The 15,861-nt window shown below is 40.4% G+C and overlaps 1 protein-coding gene across 2 annotated transcripts in view; it reads right to left on the bottom strand.

Annotated features, from left to right (window-relative positions):
• Positions 1–622: 622 nt before the first annotated feature.
• The window catches only part of SGCD (sarcoglycan, delta (35kDa dystrophin-associated glycoprotein)), a 426,477-nt gene continuing 411,238 nt past the window's right edge, over positions 623–15,861 (bottom strand). Inside the window, exons 7-8 of one of the 2 annotated variants that reach the window (XM_011947661.1) lie at positions 9,245–9,368; positions 623–7,432 (exon numbers count right to left, since the gene is read on the bottom strand). In XM_011947661.1, coding sequence (XP_011803051.1) covers positions 7,259–7,432; positions 9,245–9,368 — 298 coding nt within the window. In that variant the 3' untranslated portion in view covers positions 623–7,258. The remainder of the gene's footprint in view (positions 7,433–9,244; positions 9,369–15,861) is intronic. The other variant, XM_011947660.1, reaches the window with a different exon arrangement.

Here is a 15,861-nt window from a genome sequence, read left to right as displayed (position 1 = left end):
AAGCATTCCAAAGAAACCAAGCCGTAAGGAACTTCAGATGCATTCATTTTCTCCTTTCCTAGTAGAAACGCCACCAACCTCATTGCTGAATCTAGGATGCCAGTGTAAAATATACAGGTTCAAAGTTAAAGAGTGCCACTTTAAAAATAAGAATTGGCAAATGAGTCTCATTTCCAACACAGATAAATTGGTAGTGACGCCCTAAGTGCTCTGGAGAGGCTAATTCTGCACCTGGGAAGGGTATGGCCCGTTAATGATGGCTGCCAACGTGTGAGGCTGAAGCCATTACAGAACCAGAGTGGTCAGCTCAGCTCTGACATTGTATGCCTAATGCAGACAGTGAATCCCTGGTAGTTCTTTCTTATAGGGAAACAGAGACAGTGATAGAAATTAGCTTCCATTTGATCCCTTCCTTGAGTTTTACCACAAGTAAAGGTAGAGAAGAATACTGACCAAATAGTTTCAAAGATCAAAAGTAAGATATGTGTCTTTTGAAGGGAAGTATAAAGGAAAGAGATGTATGGGTGCAGAATGCTGCCTTGTTTAGCCACACCCACAGGCAGTTGAGTATTATAGTTATCTCCTAAATGTGAGGCTAACAACCCAGGTATTTTCCTATCTATTTTTTTTAAGCTTGACTTAAGCATACACAGAACAAATTAAATTTTTGTTGTTGTTCTAGATTCTAGTATTCAGGCAGGCTTTCTATATTTTCTCCTGGGGTATCTATACTTTAGTATAGATGCATCACTGTGAGAGACTACAGAAAGCAGGGAAATAGCAGTTCTATAGCTTCATCTACCAAAGAAGATCTAGTTTAAAATCTAGTAGGGGACATGTCCCAGCAACTTGAAAATTAGTTTAACATGTGGTGACTTTATGGCATAGTGGTCAGGAGATAAACCTGCATTCCAGCTCTGCCATTTTCTAGGTAGTTGCTTTGGGCAAGCTTCTTAGCCACTGAGAGCCTCAGTTTTCACATCTGAATATTGGGACTATATTAGAACCCAACTCAAAGGATTGTTTTGAGGATGAAATAGAAGAATGTATGTAAAATATTTAGCACAGTGCCTAGCAATAGCTCCGATGAAAAATAAATATTCTTTAAATTGAAGAATAGAATGCAACTCTTCCCATGTCTTAGGGTAGGCTTCAGATCCAGGACAATCTCTTATATTTTGCAATATTTGGTGAAGTAGTTCTTTTTGGGGGGAAGTTTCATAGATTGGTTCAGATTGTCAAAAGAATCCATGACCCCCCAAAATGTTAGAACCCCATGAATTAGATGAATATGGGAACTAAAGAAACACTGTCTTCCTTGTTGACAAGTGTCATCTTCCTGCCCTCAGACAATTCTTTGGCTACAGTGTTCCCATGGAACCTAATAGACCAGTTTGGAGTATCTCATTTTATGAAATTCTTAGCTATCTCTGATTTCACCAAAAAACTCCAAATGTAGAAGTAGGATGTGAAGACATTGGAAGGTGAGGGACTATTAGACAACTCTAAGCATGTGGGGGTACATTTTAGATTAAGTAGATGTTTTCTCTTCTCCCAACGTAGTTGGGCTCATATTTGTATTACTAAGCTGACCTTAGCTAATGTTCAGTGATAAAGCCCAATTCACTCACCTACTAGTGAGGCTGTCCACATACTTAATGAGGCATTTGGAACCCCACTCTGGCTTCCTATTGCAACAGGTGGATTTAGACACTAAACATGCGTCTCGTTTACAGTGACTGTTTCTTTGTTCTATTCCACCTGCAAATCTCAAAATGGGTTATGATATTACTGCTTGCTGGGCTGAAGTTGAGGAGCAGCAGTGAGCACTGTTGTTGGAAGGTTTGAGACTGTTTATTGATGGATTTGATAGCATCATTAGTACTTTATTATGACATCACACTTACTATTGCATCAAGGGCTCGTGGCATTCTTGCTCTTTCTCAAATAAGGATGCTAATTTCCTCCTATTCTGTCAATATCTACAAAAGGAAGGTAGGGGGAGAACCAAAGAAAACAGCATGTATGAGCATGAGTTGCCCCAAAAAGGTTTTCTTTTACATGTGTGCTCTAACAATACTCAAAAGGAGGACCTCCAACAAGTAATTATTTTCCCTTTGCCATTCAGACCTGCCTTGAGAAATTTCAAGGACTCCATTATGAAGAAAGCTTTTAAGAACCATAGAAATCACATTGCTTTTGAAAGTGCGAACGCGTGTGGTGTGCTGTGCTGGCTGAAGCAGCAGGCTTCAGACTGCTTTATGTCTTATCAGTGGTTTGGCTTTGTGCATGAGAAATTCAGAGGCAACCGTATAATTTTAAATTCCGATTACTGCAAAGAAAGAGATGCATCTGACATCCCAATGCCGTGGCTTTGACTATTTTAATGGAAATATGTTGGAACTAGGGGAACCGTCCACCAAGGAGATAGTGATGAAAGACCACAAGAGAGACATTTTCTCTTTGAGATAAAAGGCCTGTTTTCGAAGGTTGTTTCTTACAACTTTTTCCCAACCTGCTACTAGGGCACCATGCAAATGTATCATTCCAGGAGCTGTTTCCTTATCCTTTTTGTGCCTAAGATTTCTTGGGACGGGGGGAAGAGGGAGAACTGGTCTTGTTTAATGAATTTTTTGACCTTTCATAGAGCCTTGAAAAATCAGTATCAGGTGCTGGAATGGATCTATTTACCTTTTTGGTCCAAACCTCATACTACCTTTGGCCTGAAATAAAGCAAGATACTCTGATCTAGCTGCTGCTTAGGGCAGTGTTGCCAATTTAATTTTATTTCAGCTGTTTCTAAATAAAAGGCTGAGGGATTCCCTTAAGTGACTTTGATTAGGGTCTGGTAAATGGGGGTCATTTGCATTAAAAAAAAATCCTTCCTCCCCACCATGCTACTCATACTTCCAAAGAATCATCCATAGCTGATTTTTTTTTTTTTAAAAACAATATTGAGTATGAAGCCCTGGATAGGCAAAAGGGAGCTGACCAAAGGGATAAATGTCTGATAGGAACCTGCCTTACCACACGGAAGCAGAGATGTTAGAATATGTCTTTTCAAATTATTATTATTATTTTTTGCATTCCTTCTACACCAGAGAACGAAGACCCAGATTCTTAGAAATAAAGCCAAACTGGCATTCATCTTGTTTCTCACAGCATCAGCTTGATAAAAAGAATTTTACTGTATTTTTTTTGTCCCCATGTATTTTAAGTTGCTTTTTCCAATACTTCCAATTATTTATTGGTTCCACTAACCCTTCAAGCCTGGTGTGGCTGTAGGAACAATAAACACAGTGGCAGTGTTGATAACTGAAGTGATGTGGGCTAAAAAGATATGTTAAGTCAAAACTGTTCTCCGGAGGACCATGGAATGGGCATTCCTCTGGACTTTGGGAGGGTGAGGTGGAAAACTTTATATGAATATAGACAGCAGAAAGAGCCTACAGGAAAGAGATTCTAAGTTTAAACCACAGGGTCCCCTACTTCAGTTCTCATTACACAATGATGCTGACCTGCAGAACCTGGTATGGTCTATCTATTAAGGGTCTTGGAGGATCATAACTTTCCTTTTTCACTGAGCTTCCACTAATCCCATCCTCCCTGTTCCCAGGAATCCTCTGAGCCTGTGTTTCTCTGGCAGGTGGATCATTTACTTCCACATGTCTTGGAAGGCAGGCTTTCCACATGTAACATAAGGAAGGGTTTCCTTCCTGAAAGACTTTGCCAAGTAACTATATTCCCAAGCTGACACAGAAATGTACGTGTACTCACTGATGTTTGGAAATGTGCTTTCTTTCCTGCTATATCCAATGCATACCACAAAATCCTCTAGGTCGGGGTCAGGAAGCTTTGTCTGTAAAGGACTAAATAGTAAGTAATCTATGATTTGTGGGATACATAGTCTCTGACACAACTACTCCATCCTGCTGCTGTAGTGTAAAATCAGAAAACATGTAAATGAATGTATGTGGCTATGTGACAATAAAACTTTATTTATGGGTAAAGGTGGTGAGTTAGATTTGGTTTCCAGGTCATAGTTTGCCGACCTCTGCTCTAGGGTCAAACCTCAAGCAAACTTTGGTCTATGGTTGCTGGATATGTGATGAAAATTGTCCAAAGAGAAAATGACCTAAAGGATGTTCAAAGCCGGTTGAAGTTTATAACATCTATCCCTTGGGTAACATAACAATTATAAAGCCACATGTCAGGCTTTTACCTAGGTAGATGTCACTATAAGGGCTTTTCAAAACCTCTGTGATACTTGAATAGTTTCCCAAGACTTCTATGACTTCTTGAACAGATATCAAATAGAAGTAAATGTTGAACATATTTGGAAATCAGGTTTTAATTTGTAAAAATCTTCTGAACAATATTAACATACTAGAACTTCTAGTATATTGAAGGTTCATTTGGACTCTTTGTTATGATACCAGCTGTTTAATATACCCAAAGGTGCGATTGTCTAGAAAATATCATATATAAAGATTAGAAAGAATCTCATTTTTTAAAAAGTAGGCATTAGTAGATTTTAATGTAAAAGCTTCCCCCCCCGCCCAAAAATTCAGGTAAAATTTTTTCTCATGACCATGGGCACATATTCTAGTTTGAGGGTGTTGGGATAAAAAGATGTACATTGAGAAACTTATGCATTTTACTACCAATTTCTGAAATCTGAACACAATGCATAATTTAACCCATATCAAATTTCCTGCTTATTACTTTGTATATTGTGGTCACTTAGCATAAATGAAAAATAGAATTTTCTATCTGTTCCCAATAGGTACTTGATTTATATTGTTGATTGCTCTTATTTTTATTCTATTTTGTGATCTCACTACCCTCAGGATTAAATTTTGCATGTGGGATCACACCGGTCTCTTTTATTGGCATAAAACTTTTGATGCCAAGCTCATTCTTTCACGTGGTGATTAGAACAAAATCTAAGGAAAAAGGTTCTGGGAACTTTTTGCTTTTTTGTCATCCAAAGATAATGAACTTGAGAAGGCAAAATGCAAAGACAGTCCACTTTAAAAAATCACCTGTCTTAACCTATCTAGCCACAAACGACTTTGTAGCTATTATTGTTTATCTGAATGATTTGGGATAGGTGCTCCTAGTAGCCAAGGAGGGCGTTTCCTGGCTTGGAAAAACCCTGTATTGATACATACAGATTCTGGCAGCATGGCCCTATGGGGAATATTAATTATACTGATCCAGAGTAATCTGATGTCTTTTATGGTTTTCCTTTTTAGACCTTAGTGCTACAAACCAACCTATCACTGGGTCTCACCCCTAAGAGTGACCAGCAAAACTCTTCTGCATGAGATATTGAACAAGAGTGCTTGGAGTGAGTTTGGGGTCTGGACACCAGCAGTATCACTGGCCAGGCTAGGACCCATGCTGCTGTCCGCCACCGTCAACTTCTAAGTGACTAAGCAACACACAGCTTGCTTTTACATCCCATGTGTGCAAATCTCAGCCTGATGCTTGAGTGTCATCTCAAAAAATATCATATCTTTTATTTCTCTCCTATCACAAAACTTCCCTTGCTTGTAAAGTAAGAAAAAGTAAAACCTTGTTGAGGGAAAAGAAAAATCCAAATGCCACCCAAGCCTACAAATACTACTTCATTTAGGCTTGCAAGGGCCACTGCTTTCCAAATGGCATCCAGGACTGTCTAAGCCAGTGATGAGTTCATTCTGGGCTCTTTGAAGTCCACATCTGCCAACCATTTGGCTTGTCTATTGGCTTTTAAGATGTCCAGTCATAACTAAAGCATTCCCCTCCAATTACCCAAAATAAATGATAGGTAACAAGATAAATAAGATGTGCTTCTCCTTGCTGAGTGCATTGACTTAAGGCATAGGCACATTTCCCCCTCTTTGAACAGAGATGGTGTAATCCCCTGTCCCAGCACAAGAGCTGGCCAGGGTGACCCTGGAGCATGATGATGAAGGTGGGGTGATAAGAGGTAGCTGATGGCGGGAATGAGGGTGCTGCTTCCACATACAGGGAAGCAGGTACTGCTGGGCCCCAGGGGACACAGTGATTCTAATAAAGACACTCAGTTTGTATTATCTTTCAGTGAGCAATTCTGGTGGCATGTAGTGCTTCTTAGAGAAAACGTAATAGTGTATTTAGGAATATGAATATCCCGGCACTGAAAAAATATATAAGATCAAAGTCAGAGTTTGTGCATGCCTTTAAAAATAAAGAGCATGTTTTCACATTACCCACCAATCCCAAGAAACATAGTAAACATAATTAGGTTCCTTATGCTACTCTTAATTAGACTTCCAAGCTGCTTTTGGGGTAGGAGTTCTGCTCTTAGGGATTTTGATTGACCTGACCATTGTGGGTTGAAATCTTTTGGTTAAAGTCAGAAGGGAGAACAGAACAGCTTTTAAGCCATTTTTCCTTTAAACAGAGACATATCACCCATTTGTTCATTGCCCGTCAGGCCATTGAGTAGCTTCCAGCTGACTGAGGAGCAGCTGTTATCTTATTTTGTCCTGATTTACAGCGCCTAATTTGACTGTGAGTTTGGAGGGAGCAAGATAGCAGAAGTTGGGTGAGCAGTTCAAAATTTTGCTGAAATTCATCCTCATTCATTCAACTACAAAAACCCCAATAGGTTTGGTAGCCAAGGTAGGCCAGCCATTTTGAGTTCCTATGGCTGACTTCTACAGCATTGGCGGTCCCTAGGTTGAAGAGGGGGAAGTTAGCCAGCCTTACTAAAGCTAAAGCAGGAAATCAAATGCCTATTTTTGATACATAAAGGTCTCAGAGCTTGAGTGCAACTTTGAGATTCCCGCCATCACTCCCTCGTAATGACACTAAAGGAGAAGATATGCTGCTACTCGAACATCTAGATGAAGTTTCTGTCAGTGTCCAATACGCTGTGTGATTCTGAATAGTTTGGGGAATGCTGGGACAGACATGTGTTTAGATTTTTGTCACACAGGTGGTGGGGATGGGATGGAAAATGACAGTGGATATCACAGGGTCACCCATGGTTCCTTTTGTACTGAAACCTCATTTTATACAGAGGATATATATATTTATTTATATATATTTATATATATTTATATCCACCCACACACGCAAACACACTCAAGCGCACACACACGCGTACACACACACAAAAGGTCTTTGATAGGCTTTCTGTGTTCTAGTAAAAATAGCTGGCAGCCAGTGTCTAAAGCCAAAAAAGGCCTTTATGCTGCCAACAATGTCCACTATGGATAGTCTTTCAGAGGCAGACACTTGTGTTTATCTGACAAGTGGACCCAGCTCCTGCCTGAGACAGGAATAATCTCCCATTGGCGCAGACGCAGATCTCGAAGACCTTCTGCCTCGTTCCTGTAGGCGTGTAGGATCCGTGAGGCAATCTAGGTAGTCTAATTTTCGCAGCATCTAACTTAATCTAAAGAGAGAGAATAGGAAGGAAAGCATCGGTCAGAGACCGTCATCTCTTCTCTTGACATTCAGAAACAACAGATGAATGTTCAATTCAACTGAAATCTAATGAGCACCTACTGTGTTGATTATTTTTGGTACTGGAGATTTGGATACCAACAAGACGGAAAGTTTCTACGTTCACAGAAGCTTAGATTCCAGCAAGATAATGCTGCACTGGTCTATGTTAGCATTTTGCAAAAAAAAGTCATACAGAATGTGAATAGAGTCCTAGAGTCAAATAAATGTGAAAATGTGACATTTAACAATTTTCTTTACTATGGCACTTCTCAGATCCTACTATGACTGCATGCAAGGTGAGTGCTCAAGAAGAGAATAGAGTATGTAACATTTTCCAACTTTTAAATGCTAGTGAGCCTATCTGCTTTTTTTTTTTCCTTTTTCTAACAATTTATGGGGCTGATGGTCTATAGAATATACTTTGAGAAAAACATGCCTATAAAAATAAGCAGTGGTGGAAGGTGGCATTAGATTTATGATTATAACTGATTCCTCCAGAGTTCAAATTCTGATAGCTGTAAACTGCATATGTGAAGTAGCCACTATATTTATATGTGTGTGGTTTGCAGTTTGTGGCTGCTTGAAGAGGCAGTTGTGATAATTGAATGCTCTATCTCTTCTAAAACAAAACAGCAAATGCCATACCAATCTAAAGGGGGACTTTTATATCCATGGAGTGCATGTACAGAAGCAGGTAGAGACTGATAACCTCTCTCATTGAATAGTCAGGTGGAATAGCATTTTTCTTAAAAAAAAAAAAAAACAGATTTTTTACTCTATGACTAAATAGCAAAGTCCACTTACAAACACTTTGAAGGCATTTTAATTTTAATTTTTATTCTATTTTTTTTTGAGACGGAGGCTCGCTCTGTCGCCCAGGCTGGAATGCAGTGGCGTGATCTCAGCTCACTGCAAGCTCCGCCTCCCGGGTTCATGTCATTCTCCTGCCTCAGCCTCCCGAGTAACTGGGACTACAGGCACCCGCCACCACGTCCGGCTAGTTTTTTGTATTTTTTAAGTAGAGACGGGGTTTCACCGTGTTAGCCAGGATGGTCTCGATCTCTTGACCTCGTGATCCACCAGCCTCGGCCTCCCAAAGTGCTGGGATTACAGGCGTGAGCCACCGTGCCCAGCCTGAAGGCATTTTAAAAAGTTTACAGACAAATCATACTTTGGGGGTGGGTAGTAACTGGCTTGTCTTGCTTGGAAAAACACAAGGAGCATTTCTCTTCACCCAACTGGGGCTGTGTTGGCATAAGAGAATGAATATCTGCAGTGTTTCACTCCCTTGCTGCCTAGTCTTACCCTATTAAGTTTTGGCTTGTTCTGGTTGGGACAGCTGTTCAATCTGCCTCCCCATTTTCAATGAAAACAGGAAACGTGTGACACAAAGTAACAACAAGTAAATTAAGTTCATCTTGAGCCAGATGTGTATAATATATACAGCGTAATTATGTTGGCTAACAAAATCTTATTTTAAGGTGACGAGAGAGAATTTGACAATAGCATTCATTTTCATGGTCATGTAATTCTGTACTTGGAATACATGCCGTTATCTCTGCATTTTACAAATAATCATCACTCTGATGGATTGTGGGTTTGGCTTATAATCATGCTGCTCAATTAATTGAGAAATAAAACCTGTTTGGCTCCTTTTCTTGATATGCCATAGGATCCAACTCCGAGGTCAACCAGTTATGGGAAGGGTTGGCCTATTGGAGCTGTAGCTCTTTGAACTTCTGTCTTTCTCACCCCTCACCTCTCCATCTTTGGATTCCAGTCTCAGCTCTGTCCTGCAGGTGGCTTCCATATTGCCAGCTTCTGCATTGATTTCGACTCCTTTTGGGGCCTCCATCACTAGAGACCGGGTTGGGGACTCCAACCTGAAAAACACCAAAGATCAACAATAAAGATCCCTTTTTCTTTTTAATACAAAAGGAAGTTCATGCTCAAGAACATTAACAGAGCATTTCAGTATTTGATCAGAGAATTTGTTAAAGTTTTGCTTTACAAACCTGGTCAAGCGTATGACAGGGAACATAATAAGTGTAGGTTTTATCTTCATTGCATTTTACAAAGGCTGTAAGGAGGGTGTTCTAGGATCCTGGCTTCATTTTATCTTATATCCAATTGTTGTTTTACTGGTATAATTAATCAAACTCTTATATAAGTTTACAAAAAAAAAAAAAAAAAAAGTAAGGCAATCCCGGGTCTAAACCGAGCTTCCTGGAATTGGTAGGTATCCTTTCTACTTGGTCCTGCTTCTGTATCTTCCATGGAGGCAGAATCATATAAAGAAAATGGGTCTAGGAGTCTGACATGCTTGGAGTGAAGCCATGGGGTGGTCACTAAATGACCATGGGCAAGTCTTTTTTCCTTTACCTCCTCTTTCTTTTCTAAAATCTCTGAAAGCCTCAGTTTCCTCATTTATAAAGTGCTTCAAATAGTGCCTGACACAATAGAAATTCAAATATGTATTATATATTACTATTACTGCTGTTGCTATTGTTACAATACCAACCAATCATAAGAAAGCTTCAGGCCTTAACCTTCAATGCAGCTGTCATTTCTGCATTGCAGAAAGGGTCAGTGGCTGGCAGGGGCTGGGGAGGAGAGGTAGTCTGACTGCAAAGGGACAGCATAAGAAAAACATGTTTTGTGTCATGAAACTTGATTGCAGTGGTGGTTACAGGTCTCTATGTATTTGTGAAAACTTCCAGATGAGTGAATTTTATGGTATGCAAGATAAAAAATAAATCAAGAGGAGAATCAGCCACATTCTATGCTAATTATGATGGCAAAACAGGATAATACTCCTCAGGAAGCTTTTTGCCTAATTCATATAATGAGAAAAACATTAACTCAAACCCAACCATCCCCTAAATATTCTAGATTTTATTTTTATTTTTCTTAGAAACAGGGTCTCAACCTGTTGCTCAGGCTGGAGTGCAGTGGCACAATTATAGCTCGCTGCCGTTTCAAATTCCTGTGCTTAAGTTGTCCTCTGGCCTCAGCCTCCTGAGTAGCAGGGCCATGTGACATCATGTGCAGCTAATTTTTAAATTTTTTGTAGAGATAGGGTCTTGCTATGTTTTTCCAGGCTGGTCTTAAATTCCTGGGCTCGAGTGATCTTCCCTCTTTGGCCTCTCAAAGTGCTGGGATTACAAGCATGAACCATCATACCCAATTGATTTTAATACTATTACTAGATCGGAATGTATGAAGATCCTCCTCTCTGTTACAAAGAAAGTATCCTAACTTAGGAACAGAGACCTCAGCAGTGGTTCTCAAAACACTCTGATCCAGACCAGTTTCCTAAGTTTAATTTAGTACTTCTAACTTCCAGACACCTTAAACATGTTAAAAAGGAACATCATTCTCCTTGCCCACTGCTGACTTTGTTCTGTTTTTGCCACTGCCTCTGAATTGGGTGAAGTCTCTGGGCCTCAGTAAGTGGCAAACAGAGCAAGCTGACCAGTAAGGTCCACTACGGGGCAACCCCCAGCCACACTGCACAAACGCCAAGAGAGAGCTCATCCACATTTTTCAGGTCTAGGTTCTTGAGGATTTCTTCCAGGCAGCAGCCTTCTGCCTTGAATTGTCCCCCCTACAATGAGTCAACTGAAGTCATCAAGAGAAGCAGTAGTCCTGGAGTACTTATGAAAGGATTGGCCTAAGTTTCTCTGTAGATAACTTTTTCTTCTGTGGTCTTACCCCTTTGGGTGTGGCAAAGATCCTCCACTCCCCACCTCCCCTCCTCTTAAGGCCTTCACCAGGTTGTGCTGAACCAGGTGCAGTTCTGCCCATTATTGTGATTCATCCCGTTTGCATTTGGTTTGATAATGTCAGTGCAACAGAGAAAGGGACTCATTAGCAGGACAACAGAAAGTGATGTCGGTGCAGTATGACCTGGTCTAGAACCCTAATCCAACTAACTAGAGCTGCCCCTGTGCTCTTGACTCCCTCTCACGTTTGACATATGAAGATGGTTTTTGGCCAAAGTTTTCTAACTCCTGTTTGCACTAATGTCAATACCTTTCTCCTTGTAGGATGAGTTTGTGCTCTTACTATACTGCCTGCTCGCCCCTTATCAGTGGCTCAGCCATCATCCCCCTTGCCCAGGTGACAGTCCTCCTATCATCTTCTCTCTTTCTTCCTTCTTCCCTCAGTTAACGTGGCTTTTAACTCAGAACTTCTCTGTTCTCAGAATCAAGCCATGGAGTGGCCACTAACTGACCATGGGCAAATCTTTCTTCCTTTCCCTCCTCTTTTCTTCCTAAAATTTCTTAGAATCATTCTCAAATGTGAGCATCAGAATCAATGGGAGGGGTTATGAAAGTCACCTGTAACCTGGACTATTGTAACTGTCTCTCAAGTTTTGTCTCTAGTTTTTCTTTTTTCCTAATGAACTTCACACAAAAATATATCTTCCTGAAGTAAGTTTTGAAAATGTTACTTATCAAAACTTGTAGAATATGTTCTACAGTTTCCTTAGAAGAGATCTGAACTCCATTTAGAACTTGTTCTGATCTGTTTTTCTGGTCTTATTTCTTGCCTTCAATGTCAGCTATGTGTTATTGAGGGGTTAGTTACTAGGTGGTGACACTGCTGAGGGCTTTACATGTGTTACCTCATTTAATCCTCACCTCAATCTGGCGTTTCTATAGTCCCGATTATACAAACAAGGAATCTAAGGTACAGTGACTTGCTCATGGTTATACTCCTAGTAAAATGGCAGAGCCAAGATTTGAATTCAATTTAGTGGACTCCAGAGCTAATATTTGTTTATACCATATTAGTTCCAGAAAAACTGTATTTCTTTCCATCTATCGTATCTTTACTCCATTTTCTGTAATCCTTTCTTCAAGAAATTAATGCTTAAATTTCTAAAACCGATGTGTGTAAACAGTAGTGAGGTAACAGTAGTATATATGGCTGAGTGATGCATACTTCATGGTTATACAGTATTTCTTATAACTTGAACAGTCTACTTCAGCAATATCAAATTTAGGATATTTGGAATGTGTTCAGACTTGGTACATAGAGTTCAAAGTGAATGATCCAGTACAAACAGAATAGTTTGGTGAAAAAGAAAGCTTGAAATAGAAAAAAGTGTGGAGCTTACAGAGTTTTATCAGATGCAGGACTGGCATTTCAGATGGGCATTGGAATTCACTTTATTCTTGCCCACTGCCTAGGTCTCTGAGATTAGTAGGAGGGACCCAGGCCAGAGAGGTAGACTCAGAGATGACTCCTGCCTTTCCCCACATCTCAGCCATGAAAGAACCAGGGTGGTGAGAAAGGGCACTACTCTGAAAGTGTCCTATTGTGAAAGGCAACAAAGTAGAAATGATGATTTCCTGGAAGCAGAGACAAAAACCGTAACCGACCGGCTTTCTGTTTTATAGCCCAGCTTAATGTCCTTTGATGTTCACGCAGACTTAACAGAAGTTGTTCACATGCTAATCTTTCCACTGAGATAAAGCTCCTTGATGTGGTTTGGCTGTGTCCCCACCCAAATCTCATCTTGAATTGTAGCTCCTATAATCCCCACGTGTCATGGGAGGGACTTGGTGGGAGGTAATTGAATCATGGGGGTGGTTACCCCCATGCTGTTCTCATGATAGTGAGTTCTCATGAGATCTGATGGTTTTACAAGGGGTTTTCGCCCTTTGCTTGGCACTTCCCCTTCCTGCCACCTTGTGAAGAAGGTTCCTTGCTTCCCCTTAAGCTTCCACCATGATTGTAAGTTTCCTGAGGCCTCCCCAGCCATGGGGAACTGTGAGTTAATGAAACATCTTTCCTTTATAAATTACCCAGACTCAAGCAGTTCTTTATAGCAGTAAGAAAATGGACTAATATGCTCCTACAAAAGCCCTGTGGAAACTGCAGAGAGCATCACTCCTGAAGTGATGTCCATCAGCCTCTGCCCATAGCTTAATGATCACAACAAAATTGTTTAGATGGCACGTAGTAAGGAAAAATGGAAGAAGAGCTCCTCCTGATGGGGGTGGCAGTTAAGGGTCCTGCTGGCTCTTGCAAATGAACACTACTTCCATTAGGAGAAACTGCAACCCTCTCAGAGGAGAAAGAAGAGCCTCACTGAAGAGATGCAGAAAGGAGGAGTGGCCAGGAAGGGTGGGAGCCACAGCTAGGCTGTGCCATATCTTCAAAAAGAATGGTTCTCAAATGTGAGCATCAGAGTCACCTGGTGGGCTTGTGAAAACAGTGCTGGGTCCGCCCCCAGGGTTACTGATTCAGTAAGTCTAGAGGGGTGCCCACACATCCACATTTGAAACAAATTCCCAGGTGATGCTGATGCTGCTTGTTTGGGGGACCCACACTTTGAGAAGCACTGCTGTAGTCCAAGGGTCATAAACTCAGGTGACCCCACCAAGACTAAATAGGTGATGTCAGTGAGTAACCCATAAGAAAGATGTAAATAAAATGACATTCCCAGAACAGTAACATTGTGGTATGTGGCACTGGCCTAAGTGTGAATGAGGTGATGGAGATGCTGTCTACAGGAACAGCTGCTGTTCTATCTAACCTGGCTAGTGGTTGCCAGGGCTTCTGATTTTAGTGTTTCCAAATTCAAAATGTTTTGAATTTTGATCTGAATTCTTACATTTTAGGAATAGAAACAAAATAATATAAAATTATAAATATGGTATAAAGAATGACAATGCTGGCCGGCGCGGGAGTTCACGCCTGGATCCCAGCACTTTGGGAGGCCAAGATGGGTGGATCACCTGAGGTCAGAAGTTCAAGACCAGCCTGACCAACATGGTTGAAACCCCATCTCTACTAAATGCAAAAAAATTAGCCGGGTGTGGTGATGGGTGCCTGTAATCTCAGCTACTCGGGAAGCTGAGGCAGGAGAATTGCTTGAACCCAGGAGGGAGATGTTGCAGTGAGCTAAGGTTGTGCCACTGCACTGTAGCCTGGGAGACAGATCAAGACTCCATCTTGGGGGGATAGGGGAGAAAGAATGACAATGTTTCTTGACATAGTTATAAAGAATGACAATGGTTTTGTATAATTACCATCTTTTTGAAGAAAAAACAAATTTTGTAGCAACCTGAGCCCCTCTTCCTTATCCCTTCTATTTCCTTCCCTCCCTGGGAGTAACAAATATTAGGAATTCTGTGTTTGCTGTTTTCCTGCTTTTCTTAATGACTAAATTTGCATCCTGAAACAATACACTACTATTGCATACTTCACACACAGAACAATTACACTTTATAATTCTTTAATGACTTTGCTATTCCCCCCTCAATATGATGTTTCTGAGGTTACTCTACATTTCAGCACATAGCTGTAATTTATTCAATTTCCCTAGTGTTACTATATACCATGATTTATTTGTCCATTCTACTGTCGGACACTGAGTTGGTTCTGGGTTTTTGTTTTTACAAATGGTGCAACCATGAACATTCTTGTGTGTGGCTCCTGATGCCTGAATGCAAAAGTCTCTTTCAGACTCATGTGGGAGAGTGGACTTGCTACTCCTAAGGATCTGCATATCTACAGCTTTATTAGATAATGACAAATAGCTCTCCAAAGTGGTTGCTCCAATTGACCTTCCCACTAGTAGTGTATAATGTTCCAGTTGTTCCCCTTTCTTGTTGACATTTGATACTGCTAAGTATGAAATGAGTGTGAAATGGGATGCCATTGTCTTTTAAAACTCTATTTACCTAATTATTAATGGAGTTAAGCATCTTGTCATTTGTAAGCCATCTGGGATTTTCTTCAGTGAAATATTTTCATCTATTTTGTTTCTATTTTTTGTCTATTTTGATTTTTGTGTGATTTGTGGAATACTTTTATGTGATCTGAAAAATATTTAGCAGTTCTATGTATTGACAATTTCTTTCCGTTTGTGGTTTGTCTTTTATATTTAGCATTTGTGGATGAACAGAGGTTTTACATTTTAATGCAGACAAATTTATGGTCTTTTGGAATAGGGATTGTGCTTTCTGTGTCTGTCTTGAGCAGTCCTTCCCTACACTGAGGTCATGAAGCTCTTCTATATTGTTTTCAAAGGTTTTATGTTTTGTTTTTTCATTACGTCTCTAATTCGTCAGGTATTTATTTTTGTGTATAGTCTGAGGTTGGGGTCGAAAGAGATGGAGATTATCTTAACAGATGTTGAAAAAGCCAATATTTAGCTCCATCATAAATAATATTCCTATACCTTTATGGCTCTGTTTTGGGGGTTTCTAGTCTATTCTCTTTGTCTATCCCTGCAAAATATTGTTTAATTAAAAATTGTAGGCCGGGCACGGTGGCTCACACCTGTAATCCCAGAACTTTGAGAGGCTGAGGCGGGTGGATCACGAGGTCAGGAGATCGAGACCATCCTGGCTAACA

The sequence above is a fragment of the Colobus angolensis genome, unplaced genomic scaffold (assembly GCF_000951035.1).
Source record: "Colobus angolensis palliatus isolate OR3802 unplaced genomic scaffold, Cang.pa_1.0 Scaffold27, whole genome shotgun sequence".
Lineage (NCBI taxonomy): Eukaryota > Metazoa > Chordata > Mammalia > Primates > Cercopithecidae > Colobus > Colobus angolensis.
This window is presented reverse-complemented; position numbering and strand designations above follow the sequence as displayed.